At 35.3% G+C, this 27,126-nt stretch overlaps 1 protein-coding gene across 1 annotated transcript in view; it reads right to left on the bottom strand.

Moving 5' to 3' along the window:
- Nucleotides 1-123: 123 nt before the first annotated feature.
- The window catches only part of TBC1D12 (TBC1 domain family member 12), a 98,476-nt gene continuing 71,473 nt past the window's right edge, over nt 124-27,126 (bottom strand). The window contains exons 4-13 of the mRNA XM_021699585.2: nt 26,427-26,509; nt 23,478-23,595; nt 22,150-22,256; nt 15,754-15,834; nt 12,895-12,983; nt 11,933-12,004; nt 5,788-5,916; nt 5,416-5,525; nt 2,894-3,152; nt 124-1,996 (exon numbers count right to left, since the gene is read on the bottom strand). Of these exons, the coding sequence (XP_021555260.1) occupies nt 1,928-1,996; nt 2,894-3,152; nt 5,416-5,525; nt 5,788-5,916; nt 11,933-12,004; nt 12,895-12,983; nt 15,754-15,834; nt 22,150-22,256; nt 23,478-23,595; nt 26,427-26,509 (1,117 nt within the window). The 3' untranslated portion in view covers nt 124-1,927. The remainder of the gene's footprint in view (nt 1,997-2,893; nt 3,153-5,415; nt 5,526-5,787; nt 5,917-11,932; nt 12,005-12,894; nt 12,984-15,753; nt 15,835-22,149; nt 22,257-23,477; nt 23,596-26,426; nt 26,510-27,126) is intronic.

Below are 27,126 nucleotides of genomic sequence, written 5' to 3'. Positions count from 1 at the left end.
TGAAGGACTAGAATACCCCTTGGAAGAGAAACTGGGGGGAAAAAAAATTACTCCTTTTTTTTCCTCCAAATGTTGTTAAATAAACCAGTTATCCCCGAAGTAATGAAGACACATTTCAAGTAATTACTCTGCTTACAAGTTTTATTTACACAGTAATTATTAATAGTGGTTTTTAGTGAATTCCTTGTATATTTACATTTTATATACACATTTATACTTGAAAGGTAAAGAAACTGTACAATAATAAAAATGAGAAAAAGAAATACAGTAATTTAGGTCAAACTCAGGAAACAAATACTCACAAGTAAGATTAAATTTAAGCAGGTAATATAACGTCAGTGAGATTACTGCCAGGGATTACATTCCCTCTGATCAGGGCCACCAATATCAAGGAAGTAGTTACCAGAGTTAAAATGTCACTCTAAAACCTATTAAGACCCTGGGTACTCCCTCAATATTTATTACAATACCAGTTTCCACTAAGTAAGCTCCTAAGATAGGAGTTAACTTCTGACGGTTCCACTAGTGGTCCCTAGGCTAGAATGACCCATGGGGTAAAAATATATGGACACCATCTGGTCCCATACTCCTAAAGAGGCAGTCACTGAACTAACAAGGTTGTCAGGCTTGTTAGTTTGAAGACTATATACCACTAACAGAAATAGTATGCTCAAGTATTGTTTTAAACCAAACTGCAAACATAAAAGCACACTGTACATCTAATTATTAACCAAAGAGCACGTTATACAGATATCACTTATAATACTCAAGTGACTTATTTTAGGTTCAAGGATTAAACATATTATAATAAATTTCATATTGATTTACCAATAATTAATAATTTCTTTATCCACTATACCATCAAAGTTAGACTCATTAGAAAAAAGTTAATTTTATCTTTTTCTTTTACGCTTATTTCCATTGATTAGAAAATTATGCACAGTGTTTTACAAGTCATAGACTTGGCTACATATTAAGATTTCGAATTTAAAACTAGAATTAAATTTTGTTTCTACAGACAGTGAAGGAATTTTAACTAAAAAGTTTAAAGTCTTGCCAAGTAGCATGCTATTTCAGAACTCTCAGAATTCATATGTTTTACTCTTACCAGTGAAAAATCTCATTTATATATATGGACTTACTTCCAAAATCAAGTCTTCAGTCCACTAAAGTGCAAAGAACTTTCCTTCTACCAGTTAGCTTCCTTAAATTACTAGATGAAAAACTCCTCAGACTAGAAACAGAAAGGCTAAAATTCTTTGAGTGATAGGAATTACTTAAGAAACAATTTTCCTTCAAAAACAAACAGACATGATATTGTAGAAAAACACCTAAATAAATGTGAAACAAGCTCCCACCAGTGTTTCCAGTTCCCAGAAAACCCAAATTTGCCCCAACCTGTGAATGAAGGCAACAACTTCAGTGACTTAAATAATTTACAATCAAAGTTGCTTTCTCTTGGTCTCTAATATCTTCAAAAGGTTGGAACTGGAGATAATATTTGTATTAAGGTGTTTATTTCAAATAGTATTTTGGAAGTTAAAGTTAACAATCCTGCTCTGACCTCCAAAGTGCTTTTATGTTAATTGTTAAAAAAGAAAAGATGTAAAAATTTGAATAATCTCCAAAGCTGTTAAAAAAGTTTATTGCATTAAACTGTTCCACTCCAAATTATGGAGTATGAACTAGCCATTTAAACTTTTCCCTTTGTAAAATGGCTCTCCCTACAAAATACTTTTTTATTAATACTGTCAATCGGTTACTCATTTCATTTACTTCAGCCATGGAATTCAAAATCAGCAGTTTCCCATGTCTTGATTCTTTTAGATTTCGCCAACATTTTCTTCCATGCTTTTTACATAGGAAACAAAAAACTTTTATCAAAACAACATTATTTATGTTTCAATTAGTCTGTTAATTTTGAAGATTAGCTTTTCAGAGCAGGACTATTATTCTTGTCTCCTTCTTTAATATCCTTCATTACAGATGCAAAGACCTGGAAATTATATAAAGGAAAGATTAATCCTCAAAATTAACTACCACATAGATTAAAGAGATTGAAGTAACTATAGTTTATTAATATGAAAAAGCTTTAGTATATTTAACTCCTCTGGAAGTCCTCTGGAAGACTGCTATTCTTAAATCCTCTTGTTCGTCTCAGCCCAATTTTATGGTATATAATTAGATTTCAGTTTTCATCACTGGCCAAATATTCTGAAATTACTATTTGGTAACAGAACATTTTCTGGATCCATATTCTTACATTTCACTTTCATAAGCAATAAAACTGTGAGCTTATGATGCCTATGGTCTATCATTCAAGGAGCAAGTGATAATGCTTTTATGGCACTTAACTTAGACTGCCAATGTTTGCTTCCCTAACAGGACTAAGCATCTAAAAAGCCAGGATCATACATTATATTCTATTGCAAATACTTAGCATAAGGTAGGTGGTTTTTGTTTTTGTTTAAGTAGGCTCCATGCCTAGCGTGGAACCCAGCATGGGGCCTGAACTCATGACCCTGAGATCAAGACCTGAGCTGAGACCAAGAGTTGGACGTTTAACCAACTGAGCCACCCACCCAGTCGGATGTCTAACCAACTGAGCCATCCAGTATGTGACTGATACAATTGTTGTCTATTTGAAATACCAAAGTAAAAAAAAGAACGAAAAAAACAAACCAAAGTTACTGGACTTACATAAAAAAAACCCATAGGTTTGGATAGGTGAAAGAGGAGCAATCTGCTTTAAACTCTTGCCTTTTCAAAGTCAAAAATTATTTTTTGCTGTTTTTTAATTAAGTACTAACATTTGAGAAATAAATTTTTTTATAAGAAGCCAACTGATTGTTTTAACACATCCATTAGAAGAAGCAGGAAAAGATCACTCTACCTGAGTCCATTTTTTGGTGCTATTCTGCATCTGAATGGCTGCAATACAGCTGAACAGCTTTTCTGATGTGATATCTTCTGGCAATTTAGTTAGAAACTGTGCTATATGAATAAAGTCCATTTGTAGGAGAATATCTTCATATAATCGGAGGATTCCTAATCCAGTCCTAAATAAAAATTCCTCCCCATCTCTGCAAAATACATCCCAGACTCGACAGGCCAGATCAAGTGGTAGTGATTTGCTATATAGTGTGAAGATCCTAAAATTAGGGAGAAAATAGTCATTGAAATTTTTCATTCATTTAGTCATTCACTTATTAATCATCTCTCTATAAAAAGAACAGTGCTTAATTAGGGATAAAAAGATAAATAAAATATGGCTCCTCCTTTCAAAGAATTTGAATAGTAGGAAAGTAAGTAAAAGTAATTTACAACCTTCCACAGAGACATGTCCTAATACAAATTAGAGTGGCAAAAACACCTAGTGGTTAAGGGGATGGGCTCTGAAACCAGAATGTCTGAGTCTGACATTAGTGATGTTACCTTGAGCAAGATATCCACCCTTGCTGTGCCTCCGTTTCCTCATTAGTAAACAAAGAATGATATTACCTACCTCTCAGGATTGTTTTGAAAATTAAAGGAACAAATGTATTCAGAACAGTGCCTGGCACATAAGAAAGGCTCAATAAAAGTTACTTATTGTATGAGGAATCCAAGTATCATCTTTTAGTAACCTAAATACAAAATCATAATCTGACTTCTCTCTTTTCTCCTACCACAAACATCTACTGGTTTTTTTCCCCTTTACCAAACTTTACTTACTACTTCTTTTGGAGCATGTATAGCTCCAACAGAATCACCAAAATGGTTTTTCCCATCTTTTCTGACAATGTCTGATCATGTCATTCTTTATCCAGTGGTGCTTCAGGGCGGCATTCTGGTTGGGGAAATATGGACAGTAGGTGCTAAAGAACTTCTCTTGAAGCTGCCTTGGCAAAGCACACCTTTTTTTTTTTTTAAGTAATTTCTACATCCAATGTGGGGTTCAAGCTTACAACCCTGAGGTCAAGAGTTGCATGCCCCACTGATTGAGCCAGGTGCTTCCAAAGTACACATTTCTCTTTACAAAGACCGTGTTTATTTGAGGTAGTGCTGATGAAACTTGAGGAAGGGAACTAAAGGCTCTTTGCCCCCCTCCTCCCTACCCCTAGCCTTTAGCACTGCCACTTATTCATTCCTCTTCTTTCTTGCATGATTGATCCTGGGATTTGTATGTAGTAAGTTCAACAAAGGCAGTGAAACAAAAATCCATGTCTATTTCTTCAATTATAAACACGTATTTAATTGCATAATGAAAGCACACCCCTGGTAGTACAGAGAATAGTAATCCATTGCTCAAAATGACAGCAGGTACCAGCAGTGCCTAGGACGTGCACAGTACTATTAGTTACATTCTGCTCCCTATTACCAACTGTGATACTGGTTTGCCTTATGTTCACACTCCTCAGACGGACAATTGAGTATTTTCCCCCTTTCTCTACAGATTTAGTATTTGACCTTGGGCTTCTGGGTCTCATAACATAAAACCTTTCTTCTCCCCATTATCTTGGGGCCTTCCCAGAAGAACTCTTAATGTTCCTAGTGGAAATAGAAAAGAATATACACTGAGGCAGCTCTTTCTGCCCTCGGGTCTTGTCCCCATGCTTTAATAAAACCACCTTTTTTTGCACTGGGGGAAAAAAAGAACACACTGAAATATAACTAAGTTTTTTAAAAAGCTTAAATAAAAGAAGCCCCAAACAACTGGGAATATAATATAGCATATTTGATCAAGGCCATTAATTATATATGAAAACTTAGTATCATTTTCATGAAATCCACTGAATTGATGAATGGGATTTAAGGTTTGAATGTTCCATATGTACTCTTAACAATCTATCTTAAGATAATTGCTCCATCCCTTTGGCAAAATTCACCACCCCACCATTCTATAATCAACTGGTGATGGCTCACAAGACTCCTCGGCAAGGAAGAGTTGTAATTGCAATGTTGAAAAAAAGACACTAGCACCTAAATAAGGCATCACTCCTCTGTCAAAAAGCACGATAAAGCCTTGAAAAAAACAAAGCCCTCAGTTAAAAAAAAAAAAAGAAACACTATCATAACTATCATAAGCTCTTGTGTGTTAAGAATGATAAAGAAATGGCTCTCTCCTCTGAGAGCGTAGCATGCAGGCACTGAAGGAGATAAATCAAGTAAAACACTCTCACTACAACCCAAGATACAGATACTACTCCCATTTTATAGATAAGAAACTAAAACACAAACTGAGGGATTCTGATTTTAGCCCAGAGTCCATGTTCTTAATCAAATGCCTCCCCACAAAAATGTCAGCGTTTCTCTCTTTGTAAGGGAAGGAGTTTTTATATGTATAATCATGTGCATGAGATTTACTCTAGTTCCTAAAATACCCAAGAAGTTATACTTTTCTTTTAATTGTATTTTATTTATGTGATGACTTACCAGTCTATCAAGTATATGTCTGGTGTAAGACTGTAAGATTTGAAATGAAGAAATAGTTTGGAGAGATTTTCTTCAAAAAATACTTCAAATGTTGCAAAATATTTCAACATCTAAAGATAGAAATATCAATAAAGTTATTAAAGAGTATACTTTAGAAATAGAGAAATTAAATCCTTAGTAAATTAAAAGAAAATCTTGCTTAGCACTTCTGAGTCTTTTCATCAAGCATTTGTAAAACTATAGTTCAATGAAAAACTTATTTTAGATCAGATTAGTTTGGTCTTCTAATTACTGTTTTTCACTCTAAAAGAGCATTCAGACTATAGAAACTGACAGTCAAAGGAAAACACGATTCCTTCCAAATGTTCATACCATGCTGTGATCCACACGAAAAAAGGCCAACTGGCAAGGCTTATTGAGGAGGTTTGCAAATGCAATGAAGGCATCTGCCTCTTCCAAATTGAGAATGAGAACTGCTGCTATGAAGGACATCCCTTGGACCTTCAAAGAGAAAAGAAATTAATCAAAATGTGCTTACAATAATAATTCTGAACAGTTTATATTATTGTATTGCTTAAAAATTATAAGGTGATATTAAAGTAGAATTAATCAAGTTTTCTTTTTATTTGTCAATGAAAGTAAATACAGAGGACCTGCCAATAACTATGAAATCTCCCTAATCCTAAATTTCTTGTTCATGTGCTATGGTTTAAAAAGAATTAGGGAAAATTTTGGAAAAAAAGAAAGTATCAGCTTTTACTTGCTACATAAGCCTATCTCCGTGTACTAATCTCGCTTTGATTTTCTCTCAATCTGAAGTCTTTCAAAGTAGAGGGTAGTGAAAATCCGGTGACTGTCTTCATTGTCACAGCACCTCTGTCTGAGGTAGAAAGTGAGGAACCAAGAATAAAAGAAATATATGAGAAGTGCTGCTGAAGTTCTAAGAAGAGGTGGTGGGAGGGTGGACAGGAAGGCTGGGTTCCTGGAAAAGCAGGACAAAGAAATAAGAAAAAACCATCCCAAGAAAGAAAGGAATATGAGCAAAGACACACAGGACCAGCCCAGCTGGAGCACAATCTTTATACTGGTAGAACTTAAGCAGGATGCAGTTACAAACAGTAGAAAGCCTTGAGGAAAAAGCTCAGCTACACAGATGCTTGCTTGTGAGTTATGGACAACTGCTGTACATTTCTGAGCAGATAAGTGATATGGAACTGCTGCTCATTCTTTAAAGAAACTTCATCAGGCACTTACTTCTGGTAGAGATTTGCATAATACACTTACCCAAAAACAACACTAACAGTATTTACAATGAAACCACTGTCTCTTTTTCCCAGCCAAATGTTTTGAAGGTTTGCCTACAATCACTATTTTAGATCAGATTAGTTTGGTTTTCTAATTACTGTTTTTCACTCTAAAAGAGCATTCAGACTATAGAATTCTCAGCTCCCTTTGAAATTTTTATTTTCAGCACACGTCAGTTTGGATTCCCACTCCATTACTAGCCGATCTTGAAATTCCTCTTGCCAGGATAACCAGTAACTTGTAAAACCCAATGGGCACTTTTCTACCTTCTTAGAATTCCCTTTGCTTCTGTGATCCAGTATTTCTTTGTTGTCCTCCTACCTCTCTGGCTTCTTCTGAGTGCTCTTTACAAAATCTACAGTAATCCCCTATTTGATTTTTCAGAGTACAAATTCCATGAGGATAGAGCCTGTGGCAGGCAGAATAACATGCCCAGGAAGATATCCACATCCTAATCCCTGGAACCTGTGAAAGTGTTATCTTACAAGGCAAAAGGGACTTTGCAGATGTGATTAAATTAAGGATTCTGTGAGGGTAAGATTATCCTCGATTATGTGGGTGGGCCCAATGTAATCATCATGAGGGTCCTTATAAATGAAAGAGGGAAATGGGGAGGTAGGAGAGTCACAGAGAGATATGAGGATGCTACACGACTGGCTTTGTAGATAGAGGTAGGGGGTCAAGAGCCAAGGAATGTAGGCGGCTTCTAGAAGCTTGAAAAGGCAAGGAAATGGATTCTTCCCTAGAGCCTCCAGAAGGAAAACAACCCTGCTAATACCTTGACTTTCAGACTTCTCATCTCCAGAGCTGCCAGATAATAAATTGGTATTGTTCAAAGCCACTAAGTTTGTGGCAATTTGTTGTGGCAATAATAGGAAACTAAAACAGTACAGAGACAAGACCATGTCTGTTTGTTCACAATTATATTCTTAATGCCACAAAATTTGCGGGATAGATGCAAGGGGCAAACTGTTAGGTGTCTCTAACAGACAGGTAGCAAGTCCCACATCGGGCTCCCTGCTCGGCGGGGAGTCTGCTTCTCCCTCTGACCCTACCCCCTCTCATGTGCTTGCTCTCTCTCACTCTCTCTCTCTCAAATAAATAAATAAAATCTTTAAAAAAAAAAAAAAGTATCAAAAGTGTTACAGGCTTGGGGTGCCTGGGTGGTCAGTTGTTAAGCATCTGCCTTCGGCTCAGGTCATGATCCCAGGGTCCTGGGATCGAGCCCTGCATCAGGCTCCCTGCTCCACGGGGAGCCTGCTTCTCCCTCTCCCTCCCCCACTCCCCCTGCTTGTGTTCCCTCTCTCGCTGTCTCACTCTCTGTCAAATAAATAAATAAAAATCTTAAAAAAAAAAAGTGTTACAGGCTTGACTTTTCAAAGTGTTAAGGTTCTGAGAGACAGAAAAGGCTAAAGAACTGTTCTAGATTAAAGGAGACTAAGGCAATACGCCACATATAACTCTGAATGGATCTTGGAAGTGGGGGTGGGATGAAGCTAGGGCAACTTTTCTGTTAGTCTTAAGTTATTCAAAATAAAAATCTGACAAACCAAAACCCCACAAACAATTAAAAAAACAACAACAACAACACTTTATGTATAGACCACTCAGCTTTAGAAGTAAAACTTTAGGGGCACCTGGCTGGCTCAGTAAGTAAAGCATGCAACTCTTGATCTCAGGGTTGTGAGTTCAAGCCCCACATCGGGCATTTGGTTACTTAAAAAAAAAAAAAAAAGAAGTAGTAAAACTTCACCCATTGAAGTACCTGTGTAACCCACCACCTTTCTGTTTCTTGAAGTCTTTCTTCCTTCCCTTATGCCTGCCTAGGTCATAGGAGGAGGTCATCTACTCAGATTCCCCATTCTTTATTCCCCTTGCACACATGCACATGGATCTTTCTTGTTTTAGTTTTGCTGATAATCATTATAGATAAATGGAGAGCTATAATGAAAAATCAATGTGGGAAAGTTACAAAGCTTACAAAGTTCTTACAGTAATATCTGAATCCTGGTCTACAGTTTGACTCCCCCTGAGATACTGGGAAATGTGTCTTCTCACTTCCACCTTTATGATTATGATATACCGACCTTCCAGCCCCACCCCAGTTTACAGTAGACACAGTCCAGGCAAAATACTAACTACCTACTCCCTTGCTGCAAAGGACAAAGCTTGTGTTAGGGGACCTACAGACAGCTGATACTCAAGATTCTAGAGTTTTATTCTACTCAGAAGGAACTTACAACCATTTCCTCACAGCAGAAAAAGAATACAATTCAACAATCTAGACAGCCGTGGTCTTAAACTGGGAAGAGGGCGCCCTGGAAACACATAAAGAATACTTTCCAGAGGGGCGCCTGGGTGGCTCAGTTGGTTAAGCGACTGCCTTCAGCTCAGGTCATGATCCTGGAGTTCCGGGATCGAGTCCCGCATCGGGCTCCCTGCTCGGCAGGGAGTCTGCTTCTCCCTCTGACCCTCCCCCCTCTCATGCTCTCTCTCAAATAAATAAATAAAATCTTTATAAAAAAAAAAAAAAAAAAGAATACTTTCCAGAGAGTCCACGGTACACCATCATGGATTATTTTAAGGGAATCCATTCCCAGATCCTCCATTTACATGTTTGCTTTCTACACATGGTTTGCCTAAGAATGTCACTACATTCACAGTAGCAAGTGAAAGTCACAGTCCTCACTCATCCTATAATTTATGACAGTGAACTGCTCTGAAGCATGAAATGTGAAACAAAAGGATAATTCGAAATACCGTTTGGAGAAAGCTCATGGCTTCCTGTCACAGGTGAATAGAAATAGGACTGAATTTCATTATATGTAGAACAGAGATGAGTAGTAACAGCTTTCATTTGGTGACCTCACCTCTTCCATACCACCTTCTATCAAAGAATGCACAGCCACTGAGGGAGAGTCCCAAGGAGAACAAATAAAGAAAATAGTAATATAGATTGGTGCCCTTGGTTCTTTTAAGCTGGTTCACAACTGGAATATGAACTATTACCAATTTTTTTCAAGATATACTGAATAAATTCCAGAAATAAAACTTTTGTGTGATTTACTGATAGATTCAGCATGTGTTATTCATTAATGTAATTAAAAACCTCTTTTGTCAAATAATATGAAATATATATTCCAACATAGTTTATACTATTCTCTTATCTTATAAAATAAATCTGATTTGGCTGACTGGTTTGCCACTAAGGTTTGGCATTGTCAGGTTATATTGTGGTCATTTTACATGAATTCAAAGAGCTAATCTGCATAATTCGTAAAATATTAATGTAGGGCTTGTTTTTTTATATATATATATATTTAAGATTTTATTTATTTGATGGAGAGAGACACAGCAGAGAGGGAACACAAGCAGGGGGAGTGGGAGAGGGAGAAGCAGGCTTCCCACCGAGCAGGGAATCCAATGCGGGCCAAATCCCAGGACCCTGGGACCATGACCTGAGCCGAAGGCAGATGCTTAACGACTGAGCCACCCAGGCGCCCCTGTTTTTTTTTTTTTTTTAATTAAAGTATACTTGACATATATTAGTTTCAGGTGTACAACAGTTATTTGACAGCTACATATCTCATACGTTTTTCTTTAAATGGATGAGATATATAAAATCATTATACTGTTTAAATTCCATTGGCTACACTTTTTTAAAAAGATACGAGAGTTTTATTTTAAAGTAATACTTAGCAAGTGCTAAAAATTAAATCCTTTATAAACTCATGATGAAAGAAATTTAAATGTCAACTTAAAAATGTGAACATTTATAGGGGCACCTGGCTGGCTCGGTTGGTAGAGCATGCGACTCCTGATCTCAGGGTTGTAAATCTGAGCCCCATACTGGGTAATTTTAAGATTACTTAAAAATAAAACCTTCTTTTAAAAAATATTTTTATTTATTCATTTACCAGGGAGAGAGAGAGAGAGAGAACCAGCAGGGGGAACGGCAGGCAGAGGGAGAGAAGCAGGTTCCCAGCTGAGCAAGGAGCCTGATGTAGGGATTTGATCCCAGGACTCTGGGATCATGACCTTTGTATAAACAACAAACAAATAAATCATGTTACATTAAAAGGTGATAACTGCTACAGGACAAATAAAGGAGGGAAGTGCCAAGTTTGGGAATGGGGCAAGTTTTATATTATATATTATATTATATTTTATATTAAAGAAGATGGTCCAAGTAGTCCTTATGGAGAAAGTGAAATCTGAATGAAGAGTCTAAACTCTCTTGCTCATGTATTATGTCATAGAATAGTAAAAACATTATGTAATGTTCACATTTTTTAAAGATTTTATTTTGGGGATGGCTGGGTGGCTCAGTTATTAAGTATCTGCCTTTGGCTCAGGTCATGATCCCAGGGTCCTGGGATTGAGTCCCACATTGGGCTCCCTGCTCACCGGGAGCTTCCCCCTCTGCCCCTCCCCCCTGCTTTTGCACACTCTCTCTCTCGCTCACTCTAATAAATAAATAAAATCAAAAAAAAAAGACAAAGGTGAGAAGATGAGGTTTTATGACTTCCAATTAAACATGGCAAACTGAACACTCACATTTTTCTTTGATCCCTCCCAAATCCAACTAAAATGACGTTAAAGAAAAAAATAAATATTAGCCTAGGAGGACAAAGAGAATGGAAAATAATATAAACAGTAAATAAAAATGTCACTAGCATTCTAGAAATTGTAACTAAATAGAGAATGTTGAAACTAAGATATCTGCAGAGGAAGCAATAAGTAGCAAACCAATTCTACCACAAATCTGGAAGGCTCAGAAACTGAAGTTATTATGCCCCTCTGAAATTGGGGATAAGACTAAAGTTCCAACCAAAGGATTGGTTGAAAATTTATAAAAGGAGCAAATCCCTTCCTCTATTCTATACGGACAGGTGCCTATCTTTCCCCAAACCCAACATAATATAAGGAGTTTATCTCTAGAGGCACAGGCATAGGGAGGAGGCACCACACCAACAGCAGTGGCAATTAATAAAAGTTTCCAAACTGAATAATAAAGCCCCCAGTAGCTCTCCCAGAAATCTGGCAGGCAGTCTCGCAAGCCCCTGGGAAGATTCGTCTCTGGGTCAATTGACAGGCCCGAGAAAAATAAGACAGAGAGATACAGACATTTGGGAGCTAGTACAACATAAGATACTTTGATAAGATAGATAAAATGTTTATATTCAAAAACCAGATTGAAGCAAGTACTTACATAACCAACATCAGGTCTGTAACACGTATATGCCCCTAAGATACTATGTAAGACATCATGATATGGGCCACCCTTAGGAGAGAAAAATGAAATGTCAAACTATGCAAATAAGTGTCTGAAAGTTACTTCCCAAATAAGTAATTTTTAAATAAACTTCAGCATTTCCTAAATGAGTAGTTTTAGTTAGTATATTGTATCACTGTCAGAAATATGCTAAATACACTCTGTAAGATGTGTTCTCTAAAGAATTAATAAAAATATTTAATCCTGAAAAACAAAAAAAGCCAAATAAACTCACTTGATGGATGCAAGTTATACAGTCTGTGTACTATTTTAAAGATTTCTAGATTTGGTACAATAGGATTATGATGAAAACAGACTGTTTCATTTCATACAATACAATTTTAGCAAAAGGAAACCATCAAGCTACATCAAATTAAGTTTATTAATAATTTTAATCTTAATGGATAAAAATTTTTATTTCATTTTATCAATCTAAATAGAGAAACTCCATGTGTGAAATATAAAGTACATACAAAATGTAATCACTTCTCATAAAGTATTAGCAATGAATGACAGCCTATGCACAAAATCATTTTTATGAACCATTTTTTCGTATTTCAATAGTAATTCTGGAAAACTAAGATTTGGGAAAATGTTCTTTACATTTTACCAACTGAGCAATCAAAAATGTTAAAATTCAAATATCTTACAGAATAAAAAGTAAGACAAAGAAATTCACCTTAATGAATAAAGATATTATGGGCTATGCTAAATGCAATGCATTCAGTCAATGGAACAAAGTAACAGAAATTCCTTTAGAATTTTCCTACTAGTTTCACACTTTTATATAAATGTCTCTAATTTTTATGGTTTTGCCTTTTAAAAAGGCTTTTGAGAATTTGTTGCCTTGGATTACAAAAAAATTTAAAAAGTAGTTACAACTGATTAGAAACCCTCACCTTCTGAAAGATGTAAAGGGATGGAAATGTACGGGATATGTCCAACTTAATTAATTCCAGACTGGCCTCCCGATCAGCAACAGATACACCTGCATTTGTCAGGTAGATAAAATTAAAATGATTACTTGGCTATACCCAGTTCAATCTTGTACATACAGAATGATCACATAGTATTGATATGTTACTTAAGGAAAGTTAAAAGATGAATAATAAAGAAATTTAAAGAAATGCCACACAGCTTTTGCTGGAACTTAGAGCAATTCTTTCATGAAAATAATATTTATATATTTATCAGAAAGATGTATGAAAGATTTCTACTTCCAGTTTTTATATAAGGTAAGAGCAGACTATCACTCCCACAATAACAACTGGGAAAAAACAAGTAAGTTTCAAATAGCACAAGGTTTTTAAAAAGGCATTAAGTGGGGGGGAAAAAAAAGGCGTAAGAATGCTGTGGACATAGACAGGTCCAGAGGATTTAAATCCCAGAAAGAGAAGAGCCATTTTTTTTTCCTGGAAGCATGTGCCAAGTCTGGGCATGAGTTCGGGATTGAGCGTGCCATAGACAAAAGTACTCTGCTTGGGAAAAGAGAAACCAGAAGAGCTTTTTCATGGCCAAATATGACTGATGTGATAGAATCTGGAGGAACCTGAATGTATAACTCGTTTACCCCTATGGGACTTCTGCCGAGTGTTAGTGTAGTGCAGAAGGCTGGGCTGGAAAGGCAGAAGGAAATCACCCAAAATTACAAGGCCTTTGGGAGAGTATCTCAGGAGAGGGAGAAGCCTATAATAAAAATAGGACAGTTCTTCCTACCAAGATGTTTGACACCCATGATGAACTAAGTTTATCTAAAGCTGAAACCTTGGCCTAATCTAGCTCAGTTACTGATTGAACTGAGGTAATAATCCAACTGCCTGACAGAAAACAGCATGCTTCCTCTTCAGGGGAAACATCAACTTCAGTTTATATATTCTTCTTATATACAGTGACTGACATAGAGTAAAACATTTTAAGATATGCAAAGAAGCAGGAAAATATGACTTATAATCAAGGGGAAAACAAGCCAACAGAAGCAGACCTGAGGATGACCCAGTATTGGAATTAACAAACAAGAATATTAACTGTTAAATGTTAAAGAAAATAGAGGAAAAGATGGGGAGAAATGTATGGAATGGCAAGATGAAGAATTTCCACAGAGAAATAGAAGAATCTACAAAAAATACCAGGTGGACATTCTAGAATTACAAAATATAATATCTGAAATTAAAGACTCATTGGACAGATCTAATAGACTGGAAAAAAGAAGATAGGTGAAAATTGATTACAGGTCAATAAAAATCATCTAAACTGAGGCACAGAAAGAAAAAAATTTGTTTTTTAAGCGAAAGACTTGTAGGACACTGATAAATGGTCTAACATACATGTCCAAAAAAGAGTAGAATTGAGGCATAAGTAATATTTGAAAAAAGTTAAATGACAACTGCAAATTATAAACACATAGGTAATAAAAAATAAGTAATTTAGATGGAGTACTGTTTCTTTTTTTTTTAAAGATTTTATTTATTTATTTGAGACAGAGAGAATGAGAGACAGAGAGCAGGAGAGGGAGGAGGGTCAGAGGGAGAAGCAGACTCCCCGCCGAGCAAGGAGCCCGATGTGGGACTTGATCCAGGGACTCCAGGATCATGACCTGAGCCGAAGGCAGTCGCTTAACCAACTGAGCCACCCAGGCGCCCCGGAGCACTGTTTCTAATTGGAACAATTCTTCATTACATGCAATTAATTTCCACTAAAGTGCAACTTTTACCACTTAATCATGACAAAAATGGCTCAGAAGTAAATGCTTATTATTTTAATTCTTACACTTTCAATACTTCATAAAATGAATTCAAAAAGAATTATGAATCAGCTAAGGCCTTTCCATTGTAAAGCTTCTTACATCTTCACCTTCCCTGCACTTTTAGTTTCCCACAAATAGCTGACAGCTAACAGGTCTCAGGATGACACTTATATGAACCCTTCTCAAAATCAAATCTCTCTGACCTTGTTTAGTCAATTTTCCCCACCTTACTGTTCACTCTTCTAAAATAGAAATATATATTCAAGGAATTTAATAGAGTTGTTTACATACTCATAGAAAACCACTCTGCCATATATACCACTTCTCTATTCTAAACCATGTTCATTTTTAGAGTTTTACTTACTGGCAAGAGACGAATGTTTGCTATCTATGAAGTAGAACAAATATAGAAAGAAAAGTGGCAGACAAATAGCTCTCCATTATTCAAGAACAAGAGATGGCTGAATAAATTTACCTATATTTAATAAATAATGATAACAAGAAAAAAGTGTTCCTATCTTCTCCAAAATGATTAGGAAAAAAAACTGAGTGGAGGGAAAGATGAGGTCTATGAGTTAATTAAATGAACAAAGGCTAAGGTATGGTAAGAATTATAAATAATGTATTAGGGAATGAGTGAAAGTCAGTGAGTAAGGAGATAGGTCCTAAGTGAGGAGAGAAGACCACCTATCTTTAAGTTAAAAGTTGGCTTAAAAATACTTCATTTTTTAATTATTAGTCTTACTGTTGTGAATAAATCTTGGGTTCCGAGGTCCAAAAACCTGGGTTTACATCACAGCTTCACTGCTTACAAGTTAACTACTTTGAGCCCCTGTCTCCTCTTACACCATTCAGGATAATACCACCTACTTAAAGGGTTATTAACATTAAAGGAGATAATGTTGTAAAGCAATTACTACAGTTCCTGACACATGATAAAAATCACGCTAGTATCTTCACTGACTGGATTCTCACCCAGAAATTTTTATTAAAAAAAAAAATAAATAAATCACACCTTCGGTATCATTCTCTGAACTTGTTTCACTGAAGCTTTTCCACCGTTCTTTTGCTCTTGAGAGGAAGATTTCATAAAGTTCTAGGGGAAAACAAAATAAAAATTAATAAATAGTAGGAAAAATAGATTCATATATTTTAACTTTTACTCTTTTATTTCCTGGCTATGGAAAAGGTTCATTTGTAAACCTGGGGCCACACATGGAACAAGGCAGCTTTGAGAGTTAAATGCCATGAGAAGTATATACATGGAACCATGGGATCACTTGGAGAGTTTCCTAACTCAGGTGGGGGATAAAGGAAAACTTCTTAGAGGAGGTGATGACTGAGCTGTCCCATAACGAATAAATACAAGTTTTATAAGTGAACAAGGTGGAAGAAGGCATTCTAAGAATTCTCGTCATGGGCAAAGTCACCAAGAGAAAAAAGAGATGACTTATTTGCATGAATTACAAGTGATTTCAGGACTCTTAGATTATAAGGGGTGAGGGAGGAAGAGGAGATGATAAGGTTGGATGACAGAGGCAAGCACTAGTTGCTGACAGGACAGGACCTGAATGGCATGCTAAGGGGGTTAGATTTTATCCAGAGGTACAAGGGTATAGCACACTCTGATCTGTGTCCATTACGCCAGCAGTAATGTTGTGGGTAGGTTGAAGCTGAAGTTTTGCTGAAGGGAAGTTAGAGTTTTATTATAATAGCCCAAGCAAAAGACGATGAGGCTTGAACTTGAGCAGTGACAGTGCAGCTGGAGAAAAGAAATGAACACAAGAGATACTCAGAAAGTAGAAAAAGCAAAACTTGTTGAAAGAGAGTAAGGGGAAGAAGGCAGACTCATTAGGACTCCCAGGTTTCTGGCTGGGGTAGCTGGGGTAGATAATAATGCCACTGAGAGAATGAACACAGAAGAAGAAGCAAATTTGTGATTTGTGGGAAGGAGGAAGGTGGTAAGTTCTGTTTCAGACAAATTGGATCTTAAGGCGGTGCATGCACACTGGAGAAAGAGTTTGGGAGCCATCAGTATAGATGATTAAAACCATTCACAAGTGTGTTCAGGGAGATTATTCATGGCAAGAAGAAATGAGAAATACGGATTTCCAGGAAGACAAATATTTAAAGGGTAGACACAGGAAGAGGCACATCCGAAGAATAAGAAATGCAAAGAAATAAAAGAGAACCAGTTGTCCTAGAAACCAAAGAAAAAGAGCATTTCACTAAGTATACATAGGATAGGGAGTTGCTGTGTCACACTGGACAAGTTTCTTAACCTCTTCTAACCTCAGTTTTCTCATTCATAAAGTGGAGATAGTACTAGTACTTACATCCTGGGGCTTTAAGTATTAAATGAAATAATAAATGCAAAATTCTGAAAGCACTCAGATGTAAGCCACAAAGAAGGAAGTGATCAACTATCCAGTATCATATAGCAAGACAAAATTTGAAAAGAGCCCATTGGAATTTATAGCACAAAGGTCATGGGTGATCTTGGTGGGAGCAACATCGGAGGGGGGAGGGGGCAGAAGCCCAAATGCAGAGATCTGAACAATCTACAGAATATACCTTCTAGCTAACAGACTGGATATATGGGGGGAAATGAATTCTGATTTAACTTTTACTTTTAAAAATAGAGAAAAGTCCTATTACAGCTCAGGCCTCCCTTTATGTAAAATAGCAGGCATCAAAAATGTGGCAAACTGAAGAACTTGATTCTACCAAAACTATTACCACAACTGGAAAGATAGAAAATAAAAATATTGTACAATGGTCATCCAAATAGCTACAACAGAGAATGTACGTATGAGGCAGGAAGAGATGCTTTTTCAAAAGGAGTACCATTGTGGAATAGCAGAAAAATGATTTTTGCAGTCAGTCAGACCTAGATTCAAATACCAGATTTTTAGTATTTGGGACTTTAAGAAAGTTACATGGTTACTCTGGAACTTGGCTCTCTTCATTTGTAAATTAATACCTACTCATGGGAATACTAATGATTAAACAAGATAATTTTCATAAAGCTCCTGACAACTTATAGACCCTCAATAAATGCCAGTGCTTATTTTCCTTCTCTTTTGAAACTGGTTTCTTTCTCCATTATGATACTGCTATCTAAAACTACCTAAACTTCAGATTTGGTCAGAGGGCCTGCATTAAAAAACCTCTACTCGTATCTTTTTATTTTAAGGGCCCCATCACTTTGAGACTACCACTTTATGCATCTATATGCAGGATCTCGATACAACTTCAAGAACAAAAGAAACAACTTTCTTCTCAATTCTCAGACTTTAATTGCCTTTACTTTCTAACTAACCATTACTGATACTCTAAATTACAAAAAAACCCAGAACATTTCAATGACAGATGAACAGCAAAAAATATTTCTTACCAAACACCAACATTTATATATTGCCTAAAATGCCAAGAACATTTTTCCTTTGATTAATCTTTTTTAAAAAGTTTAAAGGCAATACAACAAATATGATTTTTAAAAAATTCAAATAGTATAAAACAGTGTAAAATGAAAAATAAATTTCCTTCCCTCAGATGTAACTATGCAGAAATCTAAAGATGAAAACATGCAGACACAAGTATATACAGATCTATCTTCCCCGTAAAAAAAAAAAAAAAGTGTGGCCACATATTACAGTACTGACCTGCATCTTGCTTTATTATATTGGAAACTACCCTTTATTAGGAAAATAAATCTGCTTTAGTTTTTTTTTTTAAACAACTGCACAGTATTCCAATGTATGACTGTACCATAATAAGTATTCTTATATTGCCAAGAATCAGATCTTTATAAAAAAGCTGACTAGATATATTGCAAACAGACTCTTACTATTCTGATCTCTTCTCCCTTCTGTTCATTTTTCATTACTACTAATGGTTTAGAAAGAACTTTTTTTTTAAAAAAAGTCAGAATTTCTATTATTTGTGTCCATCAATGATTTGATAAAAGAGGTAGATATAATTTTTTAATTTAGATATACAATTTTTTTGCAGTTCTCAGGTACCAAACTGAAGTTCACAATTTCTGATTTCAAACTGATAACAAGCCACATCCAGTTTCACTATTCTACTCATATTTTAAAGCTGTCCTGGAAGAAGAAGGGCTCACTGAATAAATCCTCACCTTTGGGAGTCACAAAATTGATCTAATAATAAAAATATGGTAATGCATTTTAAAACATCAAAGGACATCTCTGCAGGGACGATTTACAGTGCTTGTCTACAATAAGAAGACCTGCACCTCAGTTCAATTCCATTCCTGACCCCACATGTCTCATTTATGTTATTCTGAATCTACAAATGTAGAACTTGAAGCAGATTTAAAGATGTATCTTGGACATGAATTGAGAACTCTTTGAGATCAGTGTATGTTTCACTTTCTCATTTTCTGACAATGATGATATTGTACATACTCTTAGCAAATTTCACTTTCACTATGATTTTATATTACCACAAATAACTGTTAGAGCAATCCTTTGAGATAGCTAGTAATCTAACTCCATTTACAGATGAAGAAAACTAATTCTCTTAGATGTTAAGTAATTTGCCCAAGGTCACAAACCTAATGCATAGTGGAACCAAGATTTGAATCACATATGACTGACTTTAGAACCCTTGTTCTTATTCTCTATTCTACTATTCTATTCTTACTCTACTAACCCTTGTTCTACTATTCTCTAACGGTTATAACTTTCATGATTAAAATAAATAGGTAAAAAGTCAAAAACTGTTAAGAGTCATTAAAAGGAAACAAAGTCATCAAAAGTAAATTTACTTCAGGGTGCCTGGGTGGCTCAGTCAGTTGCTCTTGAATTTGGCTCAGGTCATGATCTCACTCAGGGTTGTGAGATCAAGCCCTGCATTGGGTTCCATGCTCAGTGCGGAGCCTGCTTGAGTTTCTCTGCCTCCCCCTCTTTCCTTCCTCCCATTCACTTTCTCTCTCTTGAAAAGAAATAAAATCTTAAAAAAAAGCAAATTTACTTCAATTGAAATTTAGCTTCCTTCCTACCACTAATAAAAAAGAATGATCACCTAGTCCATTCCTGAATATAAAAGTGTTTAGTGGAGAAAATATAAAATTACTTTCAAAGTAAATGACCTAGTTATGTTACCAACTTTATAAATTTTGAGCTTGAAAAAGAACTTTTTGATTACACTATCACAAAAGGTTAATACCAACTTCACCAATATTCTAATGTAGAAGGTATTAGGACACTTAACATTCTAAAGTCAAAGTTTTCAACAAAACTACAAACCAAATTTCAAATAGCCCTCAATATTTTATCACCTCATCTGTATGTAAAACCGATTCCTAAGACTTTAAACAATTACAATATGTCCAACAATCCTTAATGTCAAGGATTTTATCTGAGAGTTCTGACTATAATGTAAAAATATTTCCTTTTAATCAGTTTCAAACACAGAGGGCAAAACAAACCTTTGTTTTATTTGGAGGGAACGGTTAGGTTAAGTAGACTCTAACCTTTTCTAAGTTAAATTAAAAATTCTTAATTCTTCCTTCCTTTATTTATTTTTTTATAAACTAAACTCCTACCCCCAATATGGGGCTTGAACTTACAATCCCAAGATCAAGAGTCGCATGCTCTATTGACTGAGCCAGCCAGGTACCCCACTTAATTCTTCCTTTAAATTATATTTTTAAAATTAAAAAAAAAAAAAAAGTCTGGTTAAAGTAACATGTTTGTTATGGGATACTTGTGAAAATCAATGTTAAAAATCATTCATAGGGGTGCCCGGGTGACTCAGTCAGTTAAGTGTCTATTGATTTTGGCTCAGGTCATAATCTCAGGGTCCTGGGATTGAACCCCACATCGGGCTTCTCACTCAGCAGGGAGTCTGCTTATCTTCCTCTCCCTCTGCCTCTGCCCCTCCCCCTGCTCATGCTCTCTCACTTTCTCACTCTCTTAAGTAAATCTTTAAAAAAAAATCATAATCATGCCATTCAAAGTTCGCATCACTTTTAAGACTAAAGATAAATATTTAGATTTTTGTTATAATTCTGTCCAGTTATATATATAATGCTGATTTGCTACAATGGGCATCCTTGTAAAAAAGCTTTTGTACCCAATCCTGGTAATTTTCTTATTCTTAGAACTAGAATAAATAGGTCAAAGATTATTTTTTGAGGCCTTTGATAAATATTTCTATATTATTATCAGTCAGACCCTATGTGGGTAATTCTCATTTATTTTAATCACTTTTGAGAGGTAAAAAACAGTACCCTGATGTTCTTTTAACATACATATCATTGATTTGGCTATCACTAAGAAAATGATTAAATAAATTATAGTACAGCCAAACTGTGGAATACAGTGCAGCTACAGTATGCATAATGTACATTTGTATGTAGTAACAAGGAAGGATGTTCAAGGCAGATTATAGTGTGAAAAAAATAAGCCATGGAATAAGCTTATGGCAACATTCTTTTCTGTGGGGGAAAAAGAAAAGAAAGAGAAGCCTTAAACATTATCATATGTTGATGCACACTTTTTTTTTATGTGCATAAAAAAAAATCTGAAAGAACAAACACGAAACTGCTAACCTGTATTTATAGTAGGATCAAAAGCAGGAGTTTGGGTAGAAGAGTGGGAAGAAACATACAATTTGTACCTTACTATTGCTTGACTTTTAAAAAATCATTATGTAAATAACATTGTTTAAGTAACAGCAACAATCTAGACACATTATTATCCCAGAGTTCCTGAGTCTTCCTATGGTGCCACTGTCTAGCTCTGTCATTATCCCTCAGGCCTAGTCAGCACTTTTTATTATTAGCTACTTTATATTTTCCTCTATCTCATATTATTTTAATTTTATCTAACTTTTTTTTACTGCATCAAAACTACTTTACATTTTACTTCTATCTTTTAAGGTTTTTAAAAAGCATAAGAAAATAAAACAGTTCTTTGAGAGTCTTACTTTTCTATTTTTTAAACTTGAAATTTTCAAATAAAAAAATCTGAAAGAGATGTAGGAAAAGAAACTTCTGGCCTTCCACCAATATTTATGTTTTTCTGAATAGACGGGAAACCTTTCCACAATTAGACTATTTTATTTTTCCTTGTATATACTTTATATACTTATACATCCACTGCTATCTAGAATCCCAGAAGTTACCTGCAGTGAAGATATTTGGATGTCAATAATATTACTGATGGTTGTCAACTAAAGGAAAGCCCATAAATCTTATTTATGTAATAACTTACTCATTAAATCATACCAGGTTTTAGAGGGAGTAGGAATGAAGCATGCTCTTAAAATGACATTATATATGGTAATGTCTTTTTAAATGGCCAATCTACTAATCTGCTTTGTAACTCTGGAGATGGCTATTCGTATGTGTGGGAGTAACTGAATATAGAATACAAACCAGGAGTGATATTTAGTTCATTTCCTACAGCTAGACTCCAAACTTTCCCACGAACACTAGGGGGCAATCCCTGCCACCACAATTCTCGAACTCTTCTCGTACTACGCCTAGAATTAAAGGGGGAGAAAAAAAGGAGAGAGTTACTTTTTATACCAAAAACACTAGTTGCATGATGGTTTACCCAGTCTGTGGCCAAGTGACTGAATGATTTTTAAGAACATGGTTAAGTATATGATGCATTCTTTCTGTGGGGTTCATGTTTGTAGGCAACAGAAACCTAAAGAACACACAGCACCCTAAAGGAGGACAATAGTAATTTAAAGGGAGCTGCCTTCTACAACTGCCACTTACAGGGCACAATGAGAGAATCAGAAATATGTGGACAATCACAAAAATCAGGATAAAAGGAACATAAAAATCTGCTGTCAACTCAGTACCAAAAAGAAAACCACAAGGTATTTACTATGGGTAAGGCCCTTGTCTTTGAGAGGCAGTGTAGTCTGCTGAAAAGTGTAGGCTTTAGAGTCCGAGAGACCTGAGTTCAAATCTGGTTTAACTATTCATTAATTGTATAACCTTGGGCAAATCATTTAACCTTTCTGACCTTGGGCTTCTCTATAAGTGGGAGTAAAGGCTGTAAGAATCAAATGTGATTACTTAAGTAAAGAGCCTAATTTGCTGTCACATTGTACCAATATTCAACAAACTTCCTATGCATATCCTACACTAGGCACTGCAGAATACATCTCCCTCCTACCCTCCAGTGTAGAGGGAAGATAAGGCATGTACAAAAACATTATCAGAAAATAAAAGGCAAAGTAAAGCAAGAAGTACATTAGTCTCAAACTATAATGGGACGTTACAGAAGGGAAAGATCATATATAGCATATTTATGATTATGAGAAAACATATTAAAAATCTTTAACATTTAATAAATCCATCTTACAATGAATGTACATATTTAATATTTTCTTTGCAAAAACCTGCCATTACATCAATAGTGCATCTTGTGACAGAGGATATGTCAGAATTAATATGGTAACCGAGGAAATTAACGTTTCATGGATCAACCAGCATTTCAGATGGATATCTTCAAAGGATAGGTAAGATTCTGACAGGCATAGAGGGTGGTAAGTAAGGAAGGTATTAGAGATTGAGGGATTTATAAAATTAAAGGCACAGAAATAATCATGAAATTTTTCATACACTGAGTAACAGTATCATTTAGCCAAAGCATAAGATACATGTTGGAAGTAATAAAAATAGAGGATTAGAAACATGAGATCTTTGGAGACAGACTGGAATTCAGGAAAAGTCTGCTTACTTACATTACTTCCCAGTTGGGCAGTATTTCATTTATCCAAATTACCATTGCACTTGCAATATTTTCTTCCTGTTTAAATCGTTCTTTCATTATTTTTTTCCTTTTATAGGCTTCTTTAATTTCTGTTTTAAACAAGCAAAAATTATTTCAATACAAAAAAGCTAGATCATATGCCCTTCTTCTACCTAAGTCTAAAAAAGAGGCACTAAAAATGATATTAGGGGTGTCTGGGTGGCTCAGCTGGTTAAGCATCCAACTTTTGGTTTCTGCTTAAGTCATGATCTCAGGGTCATGAGATTGAGCTCCTCACTTGGCTCTGTGCTCAGCGGGGAGTTTGCTTGAGATTCTCTCCCTCTCCCTTTGCCCCTCATCCTGCTCACACTCTCTAAAATAAATAAATGAATCTTTTTAAAAAATGACATTAAAAGATAATTTTGCCAATGGCACTATTCTAGTTAACCCTTTCTACTACGATGTCTCACTTTACTAATTAGATTGAAATTTAAAAAAAACTCTAACATACCCCCATACACAATACTCCTCTAAAAATCAGATGTCACAATTCTGAAACAAGAGATGCCTCAAAAACAAAAGTGATAAATATATACATATTTATATATATTTTATTACATAGTATAATTATACATTACAGAAAATCAGAAGTCACAATTTTGAAACGAGATGCCTCAAAAAGAGAACAGATATGTACATAAAATAATTATATATGATATATAATTGTTATATATTATAATCATATATTTTATATTATAATGATATAGAACATGTCATATTAATACATTTATTACATACTGTAGATCATAGTATATATTAACACATTAATATAAATATATAATAATTATATATAATGCTTTATATATATGTTTGTTTATAGCTATAATTTTAGACTCAGTGGGGACTTCAGAGGTCAGCTAGCCAAAATGTTTACTAATTGTGTTTCACAAATGCCTCAAATCATTTTAAGGGGAAAGCAGGAGGCCAAGTGAGCAGCTCCTCTTTCTTTTATTTGTCGTATGTATTCAGACTCTATATAAGGTTTCTTTTTTTTTTTTTTTTTAAAGATCTATTTTATGAGAGAGTGAGCAGGGGTTGGGGGAAGGGCAGACGGAGAAGGAGAGAATCTCAAGCAGACTCCCCACTGAGCACAGAGCCTGACTGAGATTCAATCCCACAACTCATGAGATCATGATCCGAGCCAATACCAAGAGTTAGAAGCTGAACCAACTGAGCCACTCAGGTGCCCCAAATAAGGTTTCTTTGTAGAGAGTTCCACTGCTTTTAAAACAAAAAAGTGTTAAAAAAAAATAATAATAAAATAAGCCAAAAAAGATTTTAGCCGAAATCTAGTCAACGTGACCCCTGCACTTCAGACTTGAGGAAACTAACATTAGGTTTATTTACAGAATCATATCCAAGTAGTGTCAAAGAAGATTAAGCTATTACCTTCTTTTTGGGGGGGGGTTCTTTTTAATTTAAATTCAATTAATTAACATATAGTGTATTATTAGTTTCAGAGGCAGAGTTCAGTGATTCATCAGTCTTATATAATACCCAGTGCTCATTCCATCCAGTGCCCTCCTTAATGCCCATCACCCAGTTACCCCATCCTCCCACCCTCATCCCCTCCAGCAACCCTCAGTTTGTTTCCTATGATGAAGAGTCTCTTATGGTTTGTCTTCCTCTCCGATTTCGTCGTGTTTTATTTTTCCCATGTTTGTTTCTTTTACTAATCAGATCATGCTGTCTGTATTGTTCTTTGATGTAAAGCTATTACCTTCTGATTTCCCAATTTAATGTTATTTCTACCATATCATGTTGTTAGGATCATTTATTTATCAATAATGATCTTAAACATTAATCAACTAGTAAAGTCAAAATTCAGAGTCAATTAAAATTTGTTGGGTATGTCAGGAATATTTCAAATTCTAGACAGTAAAATAAACTCAACCAATGTTTAAATGATTAGGGCTTTCAGAAAAATATAACTGGCCTTATAGGTTTCTTATAACATTAAAAAATTAACTTCATTTCCAAAATAGTGTCACAAAATAGAAATGTATACTATGATAGTATTCCACTAAGTTAAATCAAATATATACAGCTGTGTAATAGTTTCTGAAAATGTATCCTGAACTAACAGTGCTTAGTAAATAAATACTGTTAAATTATCCTTACGTTATACTTTTTGGTTGGAGGAGAGAACGAATAAATAAATGTGCATATTTATATACCAGTAAATACATTTATGTGCCTGCCCAAATGACACAACTGGGATTCTAGAGAGACTCCATTAATCACAAAGGCAAATTCTAATTTCAAATCGTATTCTCACGGTCATATAGGAAGTTACCTTAAAGTGTTAAAATTAATAAATTATAAAATATTAAAAGTTTAAAAACTGTAAAAGTGAATTTCATGAAATAAATTCATATAATCTCCATTCATAAGTTAAAATAATAGTCCAAGGTTTATGACTGCAATTACAAGAATTCTCTTAGATAGTCTGCTGCCTTTCTCCTATTAGTTTTGTAAAAGTACTTGTAGAAAAAGTATGACATTTTTTATAAAGGTTTTTATTTGTCAGAGAGAGAGTGAGAGAGAGAGCATGCAAGTACAAGCAGGGGGAGCAGCAGGCAGAGGGAGAGAAGCAGGCTCCCCGCTGAGCAAGGAGCCCGATGTGGGACTCGATCCCAGGACCCTGGGATCATGACCTGAGCCAAAGGCAGACAGACGCTCAACTGACTGAGCCACCCAGGCATCCCTGACATTTTGTTTTTAATAACAGATTTAGTTAGAAAAATAAGAAATCAGCATCATCTTAAAGATGAACTTAAACAATTTCATCATCTACCTTCCTGTTGAAATTAACCAACAGGTTAGCTTCCTAACTGACATTAGGAGATTAAATATACCAATTGGGAGTTAAATTTTATACCTCGTTTTTTAGCCTCAGCCACCATTTCATCATATTCTTGTCGGTGACGTAAAGCTTCTTCCACAGATTTGGCAGGTAGATTTCTGGGGGAAAAAAAAGTTTTAAGTCAGTTTTTAAAAAACTAACTTAAATGTTAAACTTCTTCCTTTTCATTGCCAAATACAAAGAATTTCTATCTTAACCTTCTCATTTCATACCTTAAGGAAGTACAAGGTTGAAAAGAATTCTGCATTTTAGAAAAGAATCAGAATCCAGGTTGCTAATATTTGTTTTTTTTTTTCTTTTTTTAAGATTTTATTTATTTATTTGAGAGAGAGAATGAGAGAGAAAGAACACATGAGAGGGGATAGGGTCAGAGGGCGAAGCCGACTCCTTGCCAAGCAGGGAGCGTGATGCGGGACTCGATCCAGGGACTCCAGGATCATGACCTGAGCCGAAGGCAGCCGCCCAACCAACTGAGCCACCCAGGTGCCCCAAGGTTGCTAATATTTGTTATGTAAATGTTACTATACTTATATGTCTGACGTACACGTTTCTATATTATTTAAATGTGTTAGATTTCAGCCAATATTTCTAGGTTTGTTAAACCCACTTACTAGTTTTTTTAGTCAATTTTTTTGAGGTGTAACTTTCATACAATAAAATGAATGAACATATTTCAAGAATACAGTTTGAGGAGTTTTAACAAATGTATATACCT

The sequence above is a fragment of the Neomonachus schauinslandi genome, chromosome 6, assembly GCF_002201575.2.
Source record: "Neomonachus schauinslandi chromosome 6, ASM220157v2, whole genome shotgun sequence".
NCBI classification, from domain to species: Eukaryota; Metazoa; Chordata; class Mammalia; order Carnivora; family Phocidae; genus Neomonachus; species Neomonachus schauinslandi.
This window is presented reverse-complemented; position numbering and strand designations above follow the sequence as displayed.